Here is a 22,823-nt window from a genome sequence, read left to right as displayed (position 1 = left end):
TAGACAGTATGCATTTGGTAGATGTACATAATATATATATACAAACATCAAATGGAATATACATGATGCATACAAAAACAGCTTAATGGGTATACAGTGTGTTTATAGGTTACTGTTCCAGGGGTAGGAAGAGTAGTAATGATTGCAAGGGGAAATATTCCCAGGTCTTTCTTCCATTCCATACAGTGTAAACAGCCTAATGTCCCGTAGTTAGGGATTACCCTTTTTTAAGGTTTGTTTGGAAGGTAGCTACATCCTCAAATGCAAGGTCATGGTTTGCCCATGACCTGCCCTGGCTATTCACTGCATTTTGTGGTCCAGATGCAAAACCCTGCAAAAAGAAATGAAATAAATAAAAACAACAGCTTTTATATGTCACTCATTTTTGCATATGCCTCACTCTTTCCCTTTTCTCATATGCATAGCTTGATTATATCAGTGTCCGCTTTGCTCTTTTTGGTGTTTGCGAGCCATGTTTTTTGTCTAGCTATCTTGCTAGTTTTAGACCAAAGAAAACATAAGGCCTCTTCTAGATTTTGGATTTTGTCTTTGTGGCATGTGGTAACTACACATATCTGGACAACAATTTATTTTCAAATTTAAAATTGAATAAAGTCTTGCACTATATTTGCATCACAAAGACAAATATATATATATATATATATATATTAGGGGTGTAAAAAACAACCGATACGTATCGATATCCGTTTTTAGCGTGTAAGATACGACTACATCGATGCGTGAAGTCCCGTATCGGTATTAAAATGACATGAACCGGTCTTTGCCCGATTTAAAAGTTATGAATCGGTTCACAAGCGTTTGTCTCTCCGTTTTTTTGCTACGCAAAACACAAAACACTTGACCTGTTGCATTTGATCTCAGTCAGAACAATGACAGACCTGGAGAGAATGGCAGATTACAACTAGCTACGCTAGTCATTTCAATAGCCAATGCTATGCTAGCTACCCTATTAATTTCAATGGCCTATGCTATGCTAGCTACTTTAGCCAAGGAAGATAAATCGTTGTTGATTGCGTGTTTCTACAGACATCCTCGGATTTAAATAATTATAATAATAATAAATAGGAGAATATTTGTATCATTAACAATTATGTTTAACATTTATAGTCATGATTCCGAGACCGAGCCATCGTGATGTCCTAACATAAATGAAAGCACTATATGAACACTGCAAATGGCAGTGAATAAATAAATAAATAAATAAATAAATAAGCACTAAAGTCAATCGCGTGAATATAGACATAGTGGAATAGAATGGACACATCTACATTCTGCAACATTACCTCCACCTCTTCCCTGGTGAAATTAGGTCTGGGTTTACCGGTGCTTGCTTTGAAATTATTTTGATCAGTCTCTGAAGTTGCTTTCGCGTTGCCTGTGGAGTGTGCACAGACGTTGCAATAGCATGCCCTTATAAGGAGCTGGCGGGGCGTTTCTGTATGCAAGTTCAAGTGCATGAGAAAGCGCTTTCAATTAAGAACACATATCCAGGCGTTCATGAATCCAGCGGAGATGTTTTCTGAAGTTGGTAAGAAGATATTTAATAAGACACTGAAGAAAATGTTCGAGAATGAAGTCCATTGTTTCCTCACAACTCAGTGTTTTCAATTATTGAACTGCATCGAATCGCATCGCATCGAATCGTACTGAATCGTTTTTATCAACATGCATCTTTTCTTGTATCGTATCGTGCCCATGTATCGAGATACGAATCGGATCGTCTTTGTCATGAGAGATTTACACCCCTAATATATATATATATATATATATATATATATATATGTGTGTGTGTGTATTTATATATATATGTGTATTTATTTATGCAGACACCTCAAGGGTACATCAGCAATCCATATTTCAATCCATATTTTCTTGTTTGATTTTTCTACAGGAGCGTTTCTACTCTTTTCATCCCATTCTGTCATTTCAGATTGTCTCTCAAGTAATCAGTTATCATTCAGTCAACTTGAACTTCAATTGTTGTAGCCTGTTCAAATAATAAAATACCAATTATGTCTCAACCCTGTCTGTTGTAAGAGTTCAGGTGACTGAATTGATGAGTGATTTTGCAATGAAGAAACAGTGAGAAGTATGCGTGTGTGTGTGTATTTTCAGTTGTTCCTGATTTTTGTTGCGTTCTGCTGAGAGTACATGTCTGTGATGGCCTGACATTTGTTTTTTTTTCAGAGCACGGCCTTGCAGGTGACCGTTTCCACCGGGAGCATAAGAAAACGCTCGGTAGATAATCTCAATAATCTCACTGATCTCTTAAATGACCCAACCCAGCAGCCCGTTTCCCCCCCGGCAACGTTGTCATTGCTACACTTTACCTCATAGCTTGGATCGACCAAAATACCCCTCAGCCCACTTCTGGTCTCACAGACTGCACTCTCTCTCTTGATGAATGAAATTCAAAGTAAAATAGTTCCATGTCGTCAGGTCTTTCAGCAGGGCCATAGGTTGCAGGCCCTGGTCACTTGCATGGATACACATTTCCGATAAAGATTGTTGTAATTTATTTATTAATTCTGCCATGTTTTCTTTGATTGTTTTTTTTTCTCTCAAAGAACAACACCATCTCTGACAAACAAACATGTTTTCATTTATCTTACATTGATACAGTGTTCAGGCAGTCCAGATTAAAACTACATGATCAGAGCATTTAAAAAGATGAGAGCTCAGATTTGTATGTCACTTGTTTTCCACCCCTTTGCTTTTACTCCTCCAGGATAAACTGTGTGCCACTGTGGGGTTTCTGCTGTGGCTTAAGGTTGTGTTTTTGTATTTGCAGACAAGGCAGGGTTTGGGAATAACTTCACCACAGGAGGAGACAAGTCTGTGGCTCAGAGTATGGAGTCCGTGGTGGTGGGCTGTATGTTTAAATCCCTCATCACACGATGTGCCTCCACCACACATGAGCTCCACAGCCCAGAGAATCTGGTTAGTGTGTATGCATGTGGTTGAGTGATATAGTCCAAATATAGTCACCAATTCTTGATATACAAGTGCACATATGGTATTATATTAATGTTCTGATGCATAATTGAAAGTTTTGGCCAAGAGTCTCATATGACTGTAGTTAAAGATATTAAAAGACACTTTTCTCCAAAGCGATTTACAAAACATAATTTAAAAAAACAATAGAATATTACATATAAAATGTTAACACAACAATAAGCTTAAGAAGTAAATAATAGTTATACATAAATCCTCAATAAACATACAGTATAATACTGAATATTAGATTATAATAACAAATACCAACTAAATTGGTTATCGATCGTGTGGCCCAAGCTTCTTGCAGTTTTAGTTGGGGTCAAAGATTATGAGCCAGGTTGTTAATATTATGTGGAATAGCTGGATTGAAGGTGATGGTCTTTCATCTCGTATGAAATATTTCTGAGGCGTGCTGAGATTCAAGCTGAAATGGAGTGAAGTTGTCTGAGTGTCGTCCACATTGCAGCGGTAGAAGAACCCATGGAAGCAGATGAGTTCACCCAATGAAGTGGTGTAGATAGAAAGTAGGTGGGGTCCAAGTAGTGCGCCTTGAGGTACACCAGTGGGGCGACAGTGGTACAGGAGGTAGAGAAGTCGTTTAGTAATCAGAAGGTTGCTAGTTCGATTCCCTGTCGAAGCGTCCTTGAGCAAGACACTGAACCTCTAATTGCTCCTGATGTGCAGTGTGCCATCAGTGTAAATGTAAAATGTGTATACATTGTAAGTCGCACATATGTAAGTCGCTTTGGATAAAAGCGTCTGCTAAATGACTAAATGTAAATGTAAATGTACCAGTGGAGTGGGGGTGACATTTAGACACTAACTGATCCAAAACGACGTACTTTACCCAACATGTAGTATAAGGACCCTAGTTCGGCGGGCGGGTTGACTTCAACTTAGGCGATACATTAAAAAGTCCACTGAGGTGTGGATTTTGGATATAGGTGACCATATTCTTCTCTGACAGGAAACATTTGCGTGTGCCAAGCACAAACCATCAGTGCCTTAGTCTGATGTATCCGAGATACATCTTATAAACCCCCATCTGCTTGAGGCTGGCCAAGTAGGGAGATAGAAAATCAGAGATCAGACGCAAACAGATGAATTTCTATATATACATCAGTCAGGAGAAAACATAAATAGTGTAAATGTGGCATGTATAGATTCAAGGATACATGTACGATTCATAGCCAGCTTTCAAAGTGATTGTAGTAAACAGTACATTGACAATAAACAACACATTTTAAGTTAGGGTTTACAACCAAAGTTTGTGTGTGTGTATTGCCATGTCTGGAAGCTTACAACATGTGTCATAGGGGCGCCCTTCTTCACCTCATCATTGGATCATTGAAACTGCATTTATATTGATAGATTTATGTTAATGTTAATGGGAATATACCTATGACAGAATCTCAATGAGCACGCTTAAGTTGAAGAAGGGACCGGAGGACGAAGTCAGGTCTCTGGAGTTCATTTCGGCGTGGAGACCCCCTCTCAGCTGGTGCTTAGAGAAAGGCCTACCTGATAGCAGAATGTGTTGGCATTTATACATTTCAGTCAGGTAGAATACAATAGGGGAGGGGATGACCACACCCTTTAGGTGAGACAGTGGGGTGAGGGGTTCACCTATGGGGGGGGGAGGGGGGTGATACCAGGGTACAAAGAGTTTTAGCAGGAAAGAGGCTATCTGGGGGGGAAGGGGTTCACATGGCTTTTGTTCAGGTCTCAGTGAGACAGACAGAGTACACATCCAAAATGAGTTGCAGATACAAAATAATGCTACACTAAGTTCATGTCTTTTACAACAACAGAATATCAATATTTCTGGTTCCATCAGTCCCCTATATGAGCATTTATATGCTCACGCAATAACCACCATGCAACAACAAATCAGGCCAGGAAAACATCAATATGCGGTTCCATCACCTACATAAATAGATATATTGTTCTTATTATGTATCACTTTTCCGCTTCTAGTACAGTTGCATTACCACATGTACATGCTTCCTCTCCAGGGTCTATACTGTGACATCAGGCAACTGGTGCAGTTCATTAAAGAGTCCCATGGGAATGTGTTTCGGCGTGTAGCCCTAAGTGCACTGTTGGACAGCACAGAGAAAGTCACCAGTCAACGCAAGCCTGAGGAGAAAGAGGATGTCGGCAAACCACCAGCACGCAGGTACACAGACACACACACACACACACAAACACAAACACACTCACACTCATACAGGCACAGGCAGACATAAACATTCACATATACACTGCTGCTTGAAAGTATGTGAACCCCTTGAGCAGTTTAGAGTTTCTGTTTCTGTTCTGTTTACCATGATTTTTCTATTTCATCACCAGTTTTCCATTAATGAAATGTCAGGTTTAGGTTTATCAATTGCATGTACTTGTTTAGAGAGAATTGTGTCATTAACCAAAAAACTACATGGAATTAGTGTAAGTGAACTCCCAGCTGCATTGGTAAAGTCAAGTAGGTAACAGATTTGGTGAAACCCATTTGGGTGCTTAATTGAGCTGTCAGTACCTTCTTCCTGATGTCCTCGGATATCTCCTTTCCTCTCGGCATTGTTGATCTGTGTGGGTACACCTTGGCACTACAGTAGTTTGGTTGGTTTCCTCTCTCTTTTAATCTGTGTTGCCCAACCCTTTTCCTAAGGATGCCTGATTTGATTGGTTTGCTTAATTGACTAATTAAGCACCCAAATGGGTTTCCCCGAATCTGTTACCTACTTGACTTTACCAATGCAGCTGGGGGTTCACTTACTTTTGCACATACACTAATTCCATGTTTCATGTAGTTTTTTGGCTACTCACACAATTCCCTCTAAACAAGTACATGCAATTGATAAACATAAACCTGACATTTCATATATGGAAAACTGGTGATGGTGATAAAATAGAAAAATCATGGTAAAACAACAGAAACTCTAAACTGCTTAAAGGGGTTCACATACTTTCAAGCAGCACTGTATTCACTTCCACGTATAGCACTGATTCTTCATTTCTGTGTTCAGGTCAGACTTGGGAACTTTAGGGGACAAGGGCCAAGCTGCCTCTGCCGCTGATGAGTGTCGCAGCTGCATCTCCAGTCGACCCCCTCAAACACCAGAACAGTGTGTTCTTTCTTTCTTTATATATTTTCATCCTCTTTTCTTTTGAAAAACATCATGTCTCAATCTTGACAGCAGTAAGGTGTAAACCGCAGTCAGATGGTTTGCACCCAATCTGACACGAGCTATATATTTATATATTTATATATGCAATGACGAAAAGTAAGGACATTGCTTTGCGACGCATAGAGCACTGTTATATTATATTATATATATTTTTTTTAATACAACATAAATAGACTTTCAGGAATAAACATTTCATTTACGACTCATAGCTTCATTGTCTCTCAATATTCCCTGAGTCATCCTTGAAAGTGAAGAGACACCGTAGATCACCCGTTTTTGATTTTGCGTTGAGTCAAACGGACAGAGAGTGAGAAGTGATGAGGTGTTTGGGGAATCCTTCTATGTGTTGCCACTGAAGATCCTTTTTGGATTTCCCACTGCCTTTACTGCCGTTACTGCCTGTCCCCGCATGACTATCCCCTTTTCAATTTCAATTTGGTTTGGATCCCCGGGCTTCAGTGGTAGTGTCCTGCCTTGAGGGTTTTGGATCTCAATGCTATAGACCTTGAAAGAGTGTGGTATATGGTGTCAAGGCTATTTTGTTGTACTATATAACACAACCAAAAGGCCACGACTTTCTAATAGGACGTGGACATTTTTTCCCCCCAGTTTCATTAGATCATATCTTGTAAGATTTCTTTTGGCAACTGGAGATTGACTTAAAATGTCAAGGATAGTGCAATGTTGCTATCCTACACTCGAGCACACAAGTGCCACACAGACCCATCCTACACTGGGCACAGGAGTGCCACACAGACCCATCCTACACACACAAGTGCCACACAGACCCATCCTACACACACAAGTGCCACACAGACCCATCCTACCCTCAAGCACACAAGTGCCACACAGACCCATCCTACACACACAAGTGCCACACAGACCCATCCTACACTCAAGCACACAAGTGCCACACAGACCCATCCTACACTGGGCACAGGAGTGCCACACAGACCCATCCTACGCTCAAGCACACAAGTGCCACACAGACCTGGGTTTGAGTCGGGCCTGAGGTCATTTCTCAGCATCCCATCCCTCACTCACTCCTCTGCTGTCACACCTTCATTGTCCTGGTTAATGAAGGCTTGAAAAATAAATAAATACATTCATAAATAAATAAATACATTCATAAATAGTTTCCATCATACAGAGACATTGCATAACCTTTTTATTTTTTTCCCAGTAAGTATCTTACTGAACAGTTATACAGAATTGATGAATTGTCTAATTGAAGTATGTTTTGTGTGTGTGTGTGTGTGTGTGTGTGTGTGTGTGTGTGTGTGTGTGTGTGATTTGTTGGGTGCTTATAATGCGTTTGTGGTTTAGTGAGGAGCAGATTCCAGGTGCTCTACTGGGGAAGAAGGATTTCTGGAGGAAAATGTTTAAGTCTCAGAGTGCAGCGAGTGACACCAGCAGCCAATCAGAGCAGGACACTTCGGACTGCACTACTGCTCACAGTGGTACCACCAGTGAGCGGCGCTCACGTTCAAGATCACGACGCATCTCTCTGCGCAAGAAACTCAAGCTACCCATTGGTATGTCACATTGCTATGGTATATTTTTTAAGAAATCTGAACACAACTAAAACATAGTGGTGGGGGAAAAAATCGATTCTGTTCAGTATCGCGATATTTTGCGCACGCAATTATATCGATACAGTAGCGCAAAGTATTGCAATATTTAATTATATAATTATGTGTTTTACTTTCGGGTTTTCTCCATTGTTTTTCTCAGAGTTTACTCTGATAATATTACATTTGCATATTACATCCACAAGGTGAAGCTTCTTGCGGTGCTTTGTTGATGTGCATTCAAGAGCAAATTCAAATGAAAATGGCTTCACCATCACAACCGGTTGTACACGGTTTGTATCAATGTAATGTAAGCGAATGAGGGGGGAGTTTTAGCTTCGTTTGAAGCATACCTTTTAGCTCTGGCATTGGTCTCCCATTATTGATCACTTTACGTTTTGTTTGAAAGTCTAGTTTTGAGAAATGTTTAAGCTTAGCTATAGAATCTTCCATTTTCGCGGTCAAGGTCAAATCTAAGTGTAGAAGAAAAGCAACGGCAGAACAAGCATAAACCCGACCGTTGGGCTCTCGATGGGCTTCATTGAGGCAGAGGTAGTGTTTGCCTCCCCTCTGTGTTTTTTCACTGTGGTTTTATGTCAGCTCAGCAAGACTAAATAGGTTCTACGCATGCACTCAACCCAGTTTGTGAGGGATTGCGCAATCTGAGATGAGGCACAGCTCGTCGCTGCCTCACCGTCTCAATGTCTCCTGTCTGTTTGAACAGGACATGCGCAAATTCAATGATTTGATTATATCAAATGCTCAAAATGATTAGAATCATGCAGATATTACATCTATCAGTAGAAAAATATAAATTTATTTTATCGTATTTTTTATTTTATTTTTACTCTCACTCTGCCTCCCCTGATCGCACATTCGTGGTGCACTTCGTTGTGGATAAGTAAGATAAGCCTATTTTGCAAAAATGTTGTAGTCCTGGTAATCTTTTGTGTGGCATGTTGGTAGCTAAGGTTATTAAGAGGACAATGGTTTTGGGCTTTAATGAATGTTTGTATATTAATTACTTATTTTTCAACAAATAACTCATTTATAATTACAGAGAGGGAAATTCTGAACTTTTTATCGCAACTTTCATTTGCTCCCGCAATTTCATCAACAAACACCTAAAAAACACAGCAACTTTCATCACAACATTTTGGAAAAGCTCCCGCGAAATCAGGATTTCTTGTTTTTGCACTTGTTTTTGACATTAAAGTGAGTTGAGCAGTCTTATTTTCCTCATTTTTTGTAATGCCTTCTGAATAATATGGGGGACATGAATCGCAATATATCGCAGAATCGAATCGCAATACTTGCTGTATCGCAATATGTTAAGAATCGCAATAATATTGAATCGTGGCCCAAATATCGCAATACTATCGAATCGTCATATTTTTGCCAATTCCCACCCCTACTAAAACATGCTGTTAAGTATGGGGCAGATTTACCAAGACATGCAGTATTTTCAGGGAGAAGGTGCGTCTGTCAAGGTGGCTTATTTATCAACTAACCTCTTGCAGATGAACTTAATCTCAATTTCATTCATTTGAACAATGCTAGTGCTATGTATAGTACTGTTTCGATACTTAATCTCAATTTCATTCATTTGAACAATGCTAGTGCTATGTATAGTACTGTTTCGATACTTAATCTCAATTTCATTGATTTGAACAATGCTAGTGCTATGTATAGTACTGTTTCGATACTTAATGGCGTGAAAGACATTGAAGAACCGTGCACAGTATGCCACAGTATGCTGCACAAAAGGAGAAAGTTAAGCATAAGCATTAAGCCGTGGGAATCGTGTGACTCATGGCATTTCATTAAACGCATTTAGAATGACATTGCTTTATTTGTCCTGGGACATCATGAATTAAGACATTTATAGATCACCTGTTTCTACACCCTCTTATTATAGGTGCAATAGTTCCATTGTGATCCTTTCAATGCCAACAGTTGTTGCAGTGTGTTAGTAAATCTGCCCTATGAATGTAACAATGCTCTATTTGTCACTAATGCATGTTCTGATGAGTCATATACATTCACACGGGTCATTTATTTCAGCAAGGAAAGGATCCCTGAATAGTAAGATTCATAAGCTTTAACACATTCGTAAAATATTGGAAATATTTCAAAACTAAAAGAAATAACATGATTACTAAAAAGCCACCGTGCAAAGGTTAATACACTAAGACAGCTTCATTCAAATATAAATGATCTGGGGGGGGGGGTAAGGGTGATGCAAGTAGTTTTTTTTATTTATTATTATTAGTTAGTATTAGATTTGTCATAGTCATAGTATTGTTGTGTGCATCATGCATACATGTGTGTTATTGTCGTCTTCATGTTCATGTGATATTGATATTTGCATAGTGGCTTTGGATGCCAAATACCGTAACTATAATGTTAAATATTTATAAATGTACACTACTATTCAAAAGTTTGGAAACATCCATAAAATCACATACTGTGTGATGACTAGGAACGCTTACGGTACAGTACGTAATTGTCCCGAGTAAAAACAATCTTTAACAAGGAAGACTATGGAGCCAGTTTACCATAACTCGCCACGCCATATCCTGTGGATGGCACTAGGCTGGAGCCAGTTTACCATAACTCGCCACGCCATATCCTGTGGATTCGCACTAGGCTGGAGCCAGTTTACCATAACTCGCCACGCCATATCCTGTGGATGGCACTAGGCTGGAGCCAGTTTACCATAACTCGCCACGCCATATCCTGTGGATGAGACTAGGCTGGAGCCAGTTTACCATAACTCGCCACGCCATATCCTGTGGATTCGCACTAGGCTGGAGCCAGTTTACCATAACTCGCCACGCCATATCCTGTGGATGGCACTAGGCTGGAGCCAGTTTACCATAACTCGCCACGCCATTGTCTTGTGTGAATGTAACCTGTGCCGTGAGAACACAAAAGGAGGATTCTTTCATTAAAGCAAATCTATAAGCAGAAGAATTCATTATTTCTAATTTTGGCAAATTCTTGACAATATTTTATGTTCACTTTGCCCTTGATTTGATGAATAATATAAAATTTCCCTTAAAAAGGTGTCTGTCTGGGTGATTCCAAACTTCTAAATATTAGTGCATATGAAATGAACTATGAACTATAAATGATCTATAGTATATGCAATAATTGACTGAATGTACTCGGACCTTATTGGAGACCTGGTGATGATATGAACCTGGCATTCATTAAGGAAACACATTTGATTTAACAAACTATAGCTGAACTTAGATTAGTTGAACAGTGGAATTAATATATTTGTGCATTAGCTCTTCATTAACTCATCCAAGATTGAGAAGTTAACATAGTTGTACACATACTTCTCTGTAGACAAGCCTTTTAACCAGGCATCTCCATCTACCAACCTTAGAAAAGTTATTTTTGTCGTGAACATGGCAAGTGGATGGAGGAAATTCTCAGATAACAGTCTATACTTTACTGATCAGGGGTCCTTTTAATTAAACTGATGGAATTCAATTTATTAATTTTTTTAGTTTAAACCTTTATTTAGTACTAAGATCCTTGGTTACCAGTTTATACACACTTTTGTGCGATTAACTGAATACTGTGCACTGAATAAAGTTAATTACCTTGTAACGGTTATGTAAGAGATAAACTCTTAGCCAAAGTCAAATGCCAAATGTGACTCATTTGATTTTATTTACTGGATTTTAAATACATGTATATCTCATTTCTTGAAATATGATATTTGGAAAATGTCTGTACATGTTTTTCCATTTCCATTTAAAGTATTTACTGGTAGATCAAACAATTTAGGAGTCTAGAAATAATCTTGCTGGTGTATGCATACAGTGGACAAAATTCAGCTCATCCATCTCTTTTCTATCTTCCTCTTGTGTTCCTCTCACCATCAGCATGCCGTCGGACTATCCGCCTACCACTCACACTCTCTGTGTTACGTATGTGCACTGTCTGTGTGGCTGAGGACTTGTGTTCACTTGATGTGTCTCTCTCTGTTGGGCTGGTTTTGATTCTTTGTGTGTATCATATGGAGGTCTTGGAGCAAAACAACAGAACACCTGTGAAAGTGGAATTTAGTGGTAGCTGTAGAAAATACTCACACGTGTATCAGTACATTTGAAGTTGTAACACAAACAGTTATACCTTCTCAGATTCTTCACTGCAGGGGCAAAACTCCTGTTACACATCACAAATTAAGAAAATCCTACACTCACAGTTGCAAAACATAGTTATGGTGTTACTATGTTACATGTTATCATGTTACATAGTATACCATCATATTCTTTTGCATCGCTGGGTATCGCACTGTATGCATTTTGTATATAGCCGGAAAAAAAAGGGTTCTCTGAGGCGGGAAAAATCTTTGAAGCTCTCAGTGTTGTTTTTCACAGAGCAAAATACAAAGTTTGTTTTTATTTCCATTTTGTTCGGGCGGCAAGGGACAGACACCCAAACAAGCTCCTTTGATTGGGCGGCAAGGGACAGACACCCAAACAAGCTCCTTTGATTGGCTAAAAGGGTTCTCTGATCTCTGAACAGTGCCCGCCCCTTGCTCTACAGGGACACAAATCACTTGTGCCACATTTCACAGAGAGAGAGAGAGAGAGAGAGAGAGAGAGAGAGAGAGAGAGAGAGAGAGAGAGAGAGAGAGAGAGAGAGAGAGAGAGAGAGAGAGAGAGAGAGAGAGAGAGAGAGAGAGAGAGAGAGAGAGAGAGAGAGAGAGCTGAACATGTCATTACACTGAGATATGGGGTGAATAAGAGAGAGAGAGAGAGAGAGAGAGAGCGCTGAACATGTCATTTGCCAGTGAAAAAATAGCCTGAAAAAAAGTTGTGTGAAAATATTTTACAAGTGTGCAACTCTCATTGCATGAACTCACATATTGATTTGTGGATGTCCAAATTTGGTCCTTTTTTGGGATATTTTTCATACGGGTGTGTGAAGTTTGCAACTCCTAAAGCGCTTTTCTCTGTGACCTGAAATGTACTGATACACTGTGAATACTGCACTTTCCGCTCACACAGCAGGTGCTCAGTGGTCTTGCTCCAATAAGGCCTTCATAGTGTCCTCTCTCTTTCCAACACCCTCTTTGTGTGGCATTCCTTGTGTTTCTGAAGCCGAGTCATCTCACCATTGAACTTATTCTCCCCTCATTTTTATGCTTGTCTGTGTGCTGTCTACTCCTCTGTTTTGTGTCTATATATATAAATGTGGATATCTAAGTCTCTCAATTTTTTTATTCTCACTCCCTTTGCCAATCTAAGTTTATATTTACATTTTGTGGCATTTTTTCTTTAGGTAACTGGCTGAAACGCTCTTCCCTGTCTGGTCTAACGGATGGTGTAGAGGACCTATTAGACATCAGCTCAGTCGATCGTCTCTCTTTCAATCGTCAGGGTTCAAAGGTTTGTGTGTTTGAGTTTGTCTTTGTCAGGTCCTTGACTGTTTATATAAAAATGCCCTTGAATTTGAAGAAGTGTGTGAAGGTGAAGAGGCCTCCATGACATGTTTTACATATGTTTTATACATATGTTTTATATATGTTTTATACATATGTTTTATATATGTTTTATACATATGTTGTATACATATGTTTTATATATGTTTTTTATATATGTTTTATACATATGTTTTATACATTTTCTGATGTTATACTCATGATTGTACAGTCACAGTGAGTGCAAAATGTGTGGCTTTACTCTGTTTAGAGAATCACATGTAGATTTTGATGTGATTGAAGAATATACACCTCTTTTCTTGGGCTATTTTAGGCAACTATTTTATTGCTTTCATCAGTCTAAGGAGCTTGTTGTATGTCAGCACTGCTACAGACAGTCAAGGCCAATTTGTCCAATTCAAAGCTGCTGTGTGATCAGGCCATGAGGTTGTAACCACCTGAATGCCCCTCCCTCACCCACCCTTTCCAAACGTGGAAGTGAATGGACGCTGTCCACCACATAACTACTTCCAAAATGATGTCATTGTCTACAGCTGCTTTGAGTAGCCATAATATGTCAAGTGATGAGGTCACTTTAGAGAGATATTGATAATTTGTCTTGTATTTAGTCATTAAGTCTGTAGAACTATAGGAAATAGCTTCCATGGACTGTACATTGTGGAATTTGGCTGTATTATTAGTTGTTGGCGAACATGAGCTCCAAAGCTTTTTGTTGGACGTTCAGGCAGGTAAACAGGCAGTGTGCTTAGTGTAAAGACTCCACTATGAACACCAGTATGCAGAAGGGTATTCTCAAGTGGGGGGAGATGGTGAATAGGAGAGGCCCCAAAACCAGGCTCTCGGGAACACCCTGGGTGGCTAATAAACTACAGCTTATTGTTCAGAGTCCTGGGTGGCTAATAAACTACAGCTTATTGTTCAGAGTCCTGGGTGGCTAATAAACTACAGCTTATTGTTCAGAGTCCTGGGTGGCTAATAAACTACAGCTTATTGTTTAGACGTGCATCACTAATAAACTACAGCTTATTGTTTAGACGTGCATCACTAATAAACTACAGCTTATTGTTTAGACGCGCATCACTAATAAACTACAGCTTATTGTTTAGAGTCCTGGGTGGCTAATAAACTACAGCTTATTGTTTAGACGCGCATCACTAATAAACTACAGCTTATTGTTTAGACGTGCATCACTAATAAACTACAGCTTATTGTTTAGACTCGCATCACTAATAAACTACAGCTTATTGTTTAGACGTGCATCACTAATAAACTACAGCTTATTGTTTAGACTCGCATCACTAATAAACTACAGCTTATTGTTTAGACGTGCATCACTAATAAACTACAGCTTATTGTTTAGACGTGCATCACTAATAAACTACAGCTTATTGTTTAGACGTGCATCACTAATAAACTACAGCTTATTGTTTAGACGTGCATCACTAATAAACTACAGCTTATTGTTCAGAGTCCTGGGTGGCTAATAAACTACAGCTTATTTAGACGTGCATCACTAATAAACTACAGCTTATTGTTTAGACGTGCATCACTAATAAACTACAGCTTATTGTTTAGACGTGCATCACTAATAAACTACAGCTTATTGTTTAGACGTGCATCACTAATAAACTACAGCTTATTGTTTAGACGCGCATCACTAATAAACTACAGCTTATTGTTTAGACGTGCATCACTAATAAACTACAGCTGATTGTTTAGACGTGCATCACTAATAAACTACAGCTTATTGTTTAGACGCGCATCACTAATAAACTACAGCTTATTGTTTAGACGTGCATCACTAATAAACTACAGCTTATTGTTTAGACGCGCATCACTAATAAACTACAGCTTATTGTTTAGACGCGCTGAGTCCTGTCAGTGAGGTTGGAATTGACCCACTGATATACGTTGCCATGGCCACAACTGTTGAACCACTGATACACGTTGCCATGGCCACAACTGTTGAACCACTGATACACGTTGCCATGGGCTCAACTGATACACGTTGCCATGGCCTCAACTGTTGACTGGAACATTGGAGGAGGAGCCAATGAGATGCTGCCAAAGGCTCCACTGGTGAGGAGGACCAGGACAGCACGTCATCATTGCCAAAACTATCAATTCCGCATTGTGTCAGGATATTCTGTTGCAGTTGTACATGAGTTGAAGCTCACCAGAAGGTGGGTCTTTCCCAATGACCCAGAAAGACTGTAAACATATCAATCGGACAACCAAAGAATGGTTCAGAGGGAATTTTAGTCTGGGTTAAAGTCTGAACCTTAATCCAGTAGAAATGTAGTGTCAGGACCTGAAGCAAGAAATCCAATAAAGATGACCGAGTTGAAGTACTGCTCTATGGAGGAATGGGCCCAAAGTCCTCCTTACTGCTGTGCAGGACTGATCAACAGCTACCAGAAATGTACTGTATGTTTGAAGTTGTTAAAAGGGTTCACACTATATATGGGAAGGAGGGCTTCACTCTGTGATCCTTTGGTACATTTATGAATGAATAAGTATGCCATTTGGGGCTTTAATGAGGCTATCATTTTAACGAAGCGAACACGAACCCATTTAACTCTTATCGTTGATGCAGGTGAAGTTCACAAGTGCAGTTAAACTGTCTGAGGCCGGTGGATTGGAATTTGGCCATGACGAAGAGGAGACCTTCTTCAAGCGACTCGGTAAATGGAGATCAGGCCGGCGGAACCCCTCCAAGGTCCACCATACGGAAGACAAGGATGGTAGACCCTCCCTTTCTTTCTCAGTCTGTCTGTCAGTCTGTTGATCAATTTGGAAGTCTTTTTTGCATTTTTTTTTCATTATTCCTTTGTTAGCACAAATTATATGATGTTACAATGGTGCAGAATTTTGTGTATCATTTTGAATTGATATTTGAATACACCCTCTTCACACCCCGCTCTGTCACCTGTCTGTGTCTGGCCTCTTGTACAGGATGCCATAGTTTCCAGGAGCGGCTGGTAGCCAGTCAGGAGGCTCTGAAGAACCGGAATGTAGTTAACCTTGGTGCAATTCGACAAGGAATGAAAAGATTCCAGTTTCTCCTCAACTGCTGTGAGCCCGGTACCATTCCAGATGCTTCCATACTGGCTGCTGCTCTTGATCTGGTTAGTGTAACTGTGTGTGTGTGTGTGTGTGTGTGTGTATATACCTATATCATTACGGTTGTATGCGTTAGGTAAACAATGTAAAGGTGGGACTGTGAACTTTGCTGTTTGGGTCCTTAAACTTTGCCCCGGCCATCAAGCAGCTTTGCTGTAAACAAACATGAGACATGGGGAATCTCCCCAACCCAGCAAAGGATCCTTGTTTACCCACACAGATAAGTGAATTAAAAGACACTTTTGTGCACGGCTATGTATTTCATGTTGGTGAATCTAGAAAAAAAAAAAAAAATTGTAACATTACACACACACACATACAATAATAGTTAAACAATTGAACAACACTACACATACATACAAGCCTGTGCTCCACAAATCTAAGCATGTAGCAAGCTAGCCTATCTTTGAATAAACATTGCTTACCTGGTGCAAAGCACAAACTGACCTAAGAAATACAACAAAGGCCATCGTGCTTTAAAGGCAAAACCTCCATCAATATATGACACATCGACAGAACATGTTCAGGGACAGAACACAAACTTTAACAAACATTTCTAGAGACGGCTACATTCTGCCATTATATAAACGAGCTACGATGTTGCAAACAATAAACACAATCTACCATTCTTAACAGGTAAATTGAACAACACATACTTATTGTGTTTTGTACACACACAGTCTTACAAATGGGACACATAAAACACTATTGAAATGTGTACAATCTATTTACAACCTAGCAGCACTCTCTCCGTACGAGTGCTCACCTTCAAACTTCCGGCAGTCTTTTCTGTAACCACAGGAGCTTCGTGCCATTCCTGATTGGCTGCTTCTTTAACAGCCAATACAGCCTGTCCACTGAAGGGTCGGTCCTTCGTCACATAAGCACTGACTGAGTAAAACCCCTAATAAAATATAGGCTCCCATAGTTTTTCTGTTATTATTTGTTATTATTCTGTGTCTAAGCCTGCTCCTTGAACCAAATGGTTTCTGTTTCTATCTTTCTCCTTTTTCATCTTTCTTACCTTTTTCCTTTCTTCATCAGGAAGCTCCAGTTGTTGCCAGAGCTTCACTCTTTGTGGAGTGTGCACGGTTTGTGCATCGCTGTAACCGTGGTAACTGGCCTGAGTGGATGAAGGGCCACCATGTGAATATAACCAAGCGAGGTTTGTCACGTGGACGATCACCAGTTGTTGGAAACAAAAGGAATCAAAAGCTTCAGTGGAACGCTGCCAAACACTTCTGCCAGTGGGGCGATGTGAGTTCCAAACACACACATGTACACAACTCATTACATGTTCCAAACACACACATGTACACAACTCATTACATGTTCCAAACACACACATGTACACAACTCATTACATGTTCCAAACACACACATGTACACAACTCATTACATGTTCCAAACACACACAGCTGTGTGATCCAAACATAAGGTTGTCAGGGACCTTAATTGCACATGATTGTATGTATTGCAACAAATGTGAATTTATTTAAAAAAAATTCTGTTAACCTTAGTTGCATTATACATTATATATGAAATTTAAAGCATTTCAACTCACAATTTCCTGGTCTAAATGGGCATTAAAAGGCTGGATTAACAAAGCTAGGACGAACGTCTAAAGCTGCCAGTGGATAGTTGGGCTCAACTCTATCAAATGCTTTTCTTGGTCTATAGACACCAGACCAAACTCCAGGTTAAAAAGCTTTCTTTGATCCAAGACATCTCTAATAAAATAAATATTATTATGAATTGACCCTGGTGCGTCTATTAAGCGCACTGTATATTTGATGTAAGTCTATAAAACAAACCAGTGTATTAACTGCAGTTTATGTAACGTTACGTCATGCCATGTAGTTGTGATGCAAGCTCTTCTAGCTATTTCAAAGTTGTATGAAGTAGGAATGGGCATTTCGAGCAAAAATACTACACCTTACACTTCCTCCCCGCACGGACGCACACACATAAATACCCCATTCCCACTCACAATGAAAACCAGCAATGTCCCATGAACGATAATCTTCTGACATGCCTGCAGTGGGAATTACAACCATTCAATGAACGTGTTCGAGAAGGGCGGGACCTCTCCCCCTCATACACTAACATTACATTGATATCAGAGTAAGCCCTTGGACCTCTCCCCCTCATACGCTAACATTACATTGATATCAGAGTAAGCCCTTGGACCTCTCCCCCTCATACGCTAACATTACATTGATATCAGAGTATGCCCTTGGACCTCTCCCCCTCATACACTAACATTACATTGATATCAGAGTAAGCCCTTGCTTACGTCTCTCAGGATTCCTCACACTCTCCCTCCATGTATCCACATCCTCTTATCTCTAAAGTAACTGTTTACTCTTCAGATCTAGTTGCATTTTGATGTTATTAAAGTCTTTTGACATTTTGATGTTTGTGAAATATGCTTGCGTGCAATTTCTCAGGCTATCGGGACACGTTTAAGTGAATTGTGTCACTCAGACAGTGAGAGTCCAGCAAATATCCTGGGATTCATCTTTGATGAGGAGACCAAGCGGAAGATGAGGAAGGAGGACGAGGATGAAGATTTCTTAGATGACAGTAAGTTAACCCAGAACAAGCATTAAGCCTGAACAAGAGGTTCACCATTTTGCCTGAGTCCCTGATAGAAGTTATTTGACTCATTATTAGGTTATACAGCACCATTGGCAATGAATCTTGTCTGAAGTCACAACACAGCAAGTAAGGTCTAAACCCCCCCCCGAGGGCTAATCACCCGCTGACATGTCTACAGTAAAAAGGAAAAATCATTTGAATGAATCAGTGTGTGGATCCTCAGCTCAACAGAGGGGGCCCCTTTTGTGTTCTCAGCCAGTATGAGTACTTCTGGACAAAATCAGGACACTTTGTCAATACTGTGAGAATTGTAAAAAAAAAAATGATTTTCACATGCAATGGATTTCCTCATACATGCATTTTGATTGTATTGTAGACACGGTGAATCCTACCAAATGTGGTTGCCCGTTTGCTCATACATGCATTTTTATTTGATTGTAGACACGGTGAATCCTACCAAATGTGGTTGCCCGTTTGCTCTGAAGATGGCAGCGTGCCAGCTGCTGCTGGAGATCACCACCTTCCTTCGAGAGACGTTCCCTTGCCTCCCCCGCCCGCGGGCGGAACCCCTGGTTGTTAGTATCCATAATGTGCTGAAAACAGATTACTACACACACACACAAAGAATTCAAAATAATACACACTCAAAAATACTGGTACAATCAACTCACTGTAAAGGAAGCATTAGTCAGCAACAGTATCATTTCATACATTTTAGTTTGAATGATTTACTGCTCATTATGAATTGCCTTTGATATGACCAGAAGGTTATTCTGAAATAATTAGGCCTGCCACACAAAGCTGCCCAACATTGTTTTTACCTGTCAAATAAGACTTGATTCATTCATTAAGAAGAATGAGTTGAAGCTCTGTTCATGTACTGTGCTAATCAGGTTTTTGGTGCTTTTATTTGCTGTCTTGAAGGACCTTGACAGTTATCGTCTGCGTTTGGACCCTGAGTTAGGGCGTCATCGATACGAGCGCAAGATTAGTTTTGCTGGTATCCTGGATGACGAGGATGGCCATGATTCCCTGAACAGCAGCAGCCACACACTCAAATCTGACACTGCTTATGAGGACAAGAAGAATCAGGAGCCCATGGGTGAGTCCTAAGAAGGGATGGAAGATTTCTTTTTCCATATGGATGTGGTGGTGTATATATTTTCTGTTTTGTAACTGTTTTATTTATTTTAACTGCCATTGAGTTAAAACACATTCCATTTTAAAACCGGGTTGTCTTCAAGTGCAGAAACCCAGTGATGAAACAATTTGGTTTAGCATGGTGACACCAATTCAGTTAACAAAGAACATCTTTTCCTGACAATTGATTGAGGTGGTCCCAGTACTGTACTGTAAATTACTGCTGCTAGTATAGATTGAACAAAGCTTGAACCTTGAAATGTTGAAGAACACTTAAAGCATAAGGATATTTTCTGAGATTTGTATTTCATGGTGGGAATTAACTTTACTTTTTAATAATTGCACTCTGTTAGTGACCCTTAACTGGCTCCCTGTATTTGCTAGAACTACAACTACAAGTTTAAAACTCCTACTCTCATCTGAAGGAGAGCCATTGGTTTGGCAGCAGCCTATTTAAATTCATCTTTATTTCATCACTCAACCACTGTGCTCCCCCAATGATATTGTGTTACATTAAAAGTAGTATTGTATTTGATATTGTTACACATTAAAAGTAGTATTGTATTTGATATTGTTACACATTAAAAGTAGTATTGTATTTGATATTGTTACACATTGTGTTCCATCAAAAGTACTATTGTATTTGATATTGTTACACATTGTGTTCATTAAAAGTAGTATCTTATACCATTATACTAACACTGATTTCTGTCTCCCCTCTTAAGCTTCTATCAGAAAGATTCGAATTGGAGGATCCCGTTTGCTGCAGATTAAAGGAGCACGGAGTTTTAGAATAAAAAAGGGGGGATCTCTCTCTTCCATCAAACGTGCAGGGAGTCTTAAGAGCACTAAGATGTCCCGACAGGATTCGGAGTCTGAAAATGAGGAAGGACTTCTGTCTCAGAGCAGAGACACCGTCACTGACATAGGTAAAACCCATCTTACACTGTTATTTAACATTATGCTGGATGACTATGTAATTATATGCACCGAAGTTAAAAGAAAAACTTTTTGATAAACTGAAAAATACACTTGTGTTGATGCAAGTAAACTTGATGACATACAAACTTCAGTCTAAATTAACATCAGTTATGTTGGCTAGCTAGTTATAATTTCATAGAAACAACACTTCTGCATTTCAAATCTGACCTTAGCTCATTTAGCGAGCTAGCAACAAGGGTCCAAGTTCTGACAGGCAGCTGAAGTCATTTTTCCCTCAAATAAACTCACTGACAACTGACAGCCCAGAGAGAAATATTGGGTAATGTATTGTGTCCAATAAACTACCTAACTTTTCAAGATTGTACTTAATTGCTTGTTTTAAACGGTTTGGGAAATTTAAATTAGCTCATGTTAGCTGTTGGCTGGTGTTGGGTCTTTACTTTTCTACTGAATTAAGCAGAGTTTACAGAATTGAATCTGAATAATGGGGACGACACATCAACGTCGCCATCTCTTGCAGGACCCATGAAACCTTTGCAACACTCTGAGGGGCGTGCTAATCATGGACATGACATCCCCCTTTTTTGGCATTAAACTCTTAGTAACAGAAAGTACAACTGATGATTATACTAACATCAATAGCTATTGCATACTAAATCATACTTCAGTAATTCTCATTGTAACCTCCTTTTTTGACACCTTTTAACGGTGGACTCTGAATATCAGTGGCAATTCAGCAGGGCTTTTACCTGTTGGTGGATGGATGATGCTTCTGTAGATTGTCACAGACTTTCTCAGTTCTTTTTTCCAATCCAGTCCTTTTGATTTAAGCAAACTGATCCTCTTCAGCAGTGACGCATTCTGATGCTCAACCTCATATTTCGGCGTATTTCGGTGTGGTTTTGAGGTGTGTGATTCCATTTTCCTCACAGTACAGTCTGAATTGTTGAGATATGAACTGAGGTCCTTTGTCAGACTTGCATGTCTGCTGAGTATTGACTCCAGAGTGTCTAACCCTTTCTGATGTGGTGGTGGCAACGACATCATATTCGTAGTACCGGCTGAAATAGTCTACTACCACTAAAATGGTTTGATTGGACGGGAGAGGCCCCAGTAGGTAAAGAGTAATGCTGTACTTCGGCGAATTCCCTGATGAAACCGCCAAGGCCCGAACTTGATTCAAGTTAGCTTGTTCGGAGTAAGAGACTTGTGGAAGACGGCTTAGCCGAATAATAGGTTTATTCCGTTATGGTCTGATATCTGAAATTCACCTAAATCTAACAACAGCGACATCCCGCCAGGGTCCATCTGGTAGCGGTGTGGGTCTCAGCGGCTCAGGTGGATCAGGTCTGGCTACTATCTGGCATCCGTGGCAGGCTTTTTACTGCATTTACTGTTTTGATAATGTTAAATGCGCCAGATCGTCTGAGAAGAACACTATCACAACATATGTGTCTAATCCTGTCTGAGAAGAACACTATCACAACATGTGTGTCTAATCCTGTGTGAGAAGAACACTATCACAACATGTGTGTCTAATCCTGTGTGAGAAGAACACAATCCCAACATGTGTGTCTAATCCTGTGTGAACCGGTTTGTACTGACAGGAAGTCCATGCAGCACAAGTGAGCCAAGCATTGAACCAGAAGGACAGAGTACAGGAGGAGGGGAAGAGAACTATCATCGCAACATGTCTTGGCTACACGTAAGTTATTAGAGAAGGGAGGTGCCCAACATGGCCATATCATTTTGATATGTTCAAAGAAAGATAAC

At 39.8% G+C, this 22,823-nt stretch overlaps 1 protein-coding gene across 1 annotated transcript in view; it reads left to right on the top strand.

Annotated features, from left to right (window-relative positions):
• Positions 1–22,823, top strand: part of LOC105905295 (protein unc-80 homolog) — a 122,349-nt gene that overhangs the window by 32,663 nt on the left and 66,863 nt on the right. The window contains exons 16-28 of the mRNA XM_031583209.1: positions 2,813–2,961; positions 5,034–5,197; positions 6,045–6,143; positions 7,533–7,741; positions 13,085–13,191; positions 15,841–15,988; positions 16,200–16,372; positions 17,412–17,624; positions 18,818–18,953; positions 19,410–19,543; positions 19,893–20,070; positions 20,834–21,037; positions 22,658–22,755. Of these exons, the coding sequence (XP_031439069.1) occupies positions 2,813–2,961; positions 5,034–5,197; positions 6,045–6,143; positions 7,533–7,741; positions 13,085–13,191; positions 15,841–15,988; positions 16,200–16,372; positions 17,412–17,624; positions 18,818–18,953; positions 19,410–19,543; positions 19,893–20,070; positions 20,834–21,037; positions 22,658–22,755 (2,012 nt within the window). The remainder of the gene's footprint in view (positions 1–2,812; positions 2,962–5,033; positions 5,198–6,044; positions 6,144–7,532; positions 7,742–13,084; positions 13,192–15,840; positions 15,989–16,199; positions 16,373–17,411; positions 17,625–18,817; positions 18,954–19,409; positions 19,544–19,892; positions 20,071–20,833; positions 21,038–22,657; positions 22,756–22,823) is intronic.

This window comes from Clupea harengus, chromosome 16, assembly GCF_900700415.2.
Source record: "Clupea harengus chromosome 16, Ch_v2.0.2, whole genome shotgun sequence".
In the NCBI taxonomy this organism is placed as follows: domain Eukaryota; kingdom Metazoa; phylum Chordata; class Actinopteri; order Clupeiformes; family Clupeidae; genus Clupea; species Clupea harengus.
Note: the sequence above shows the minus strand (reverse complement) of the source record. Positions and strands in the feature narration are given on the sequence as shown.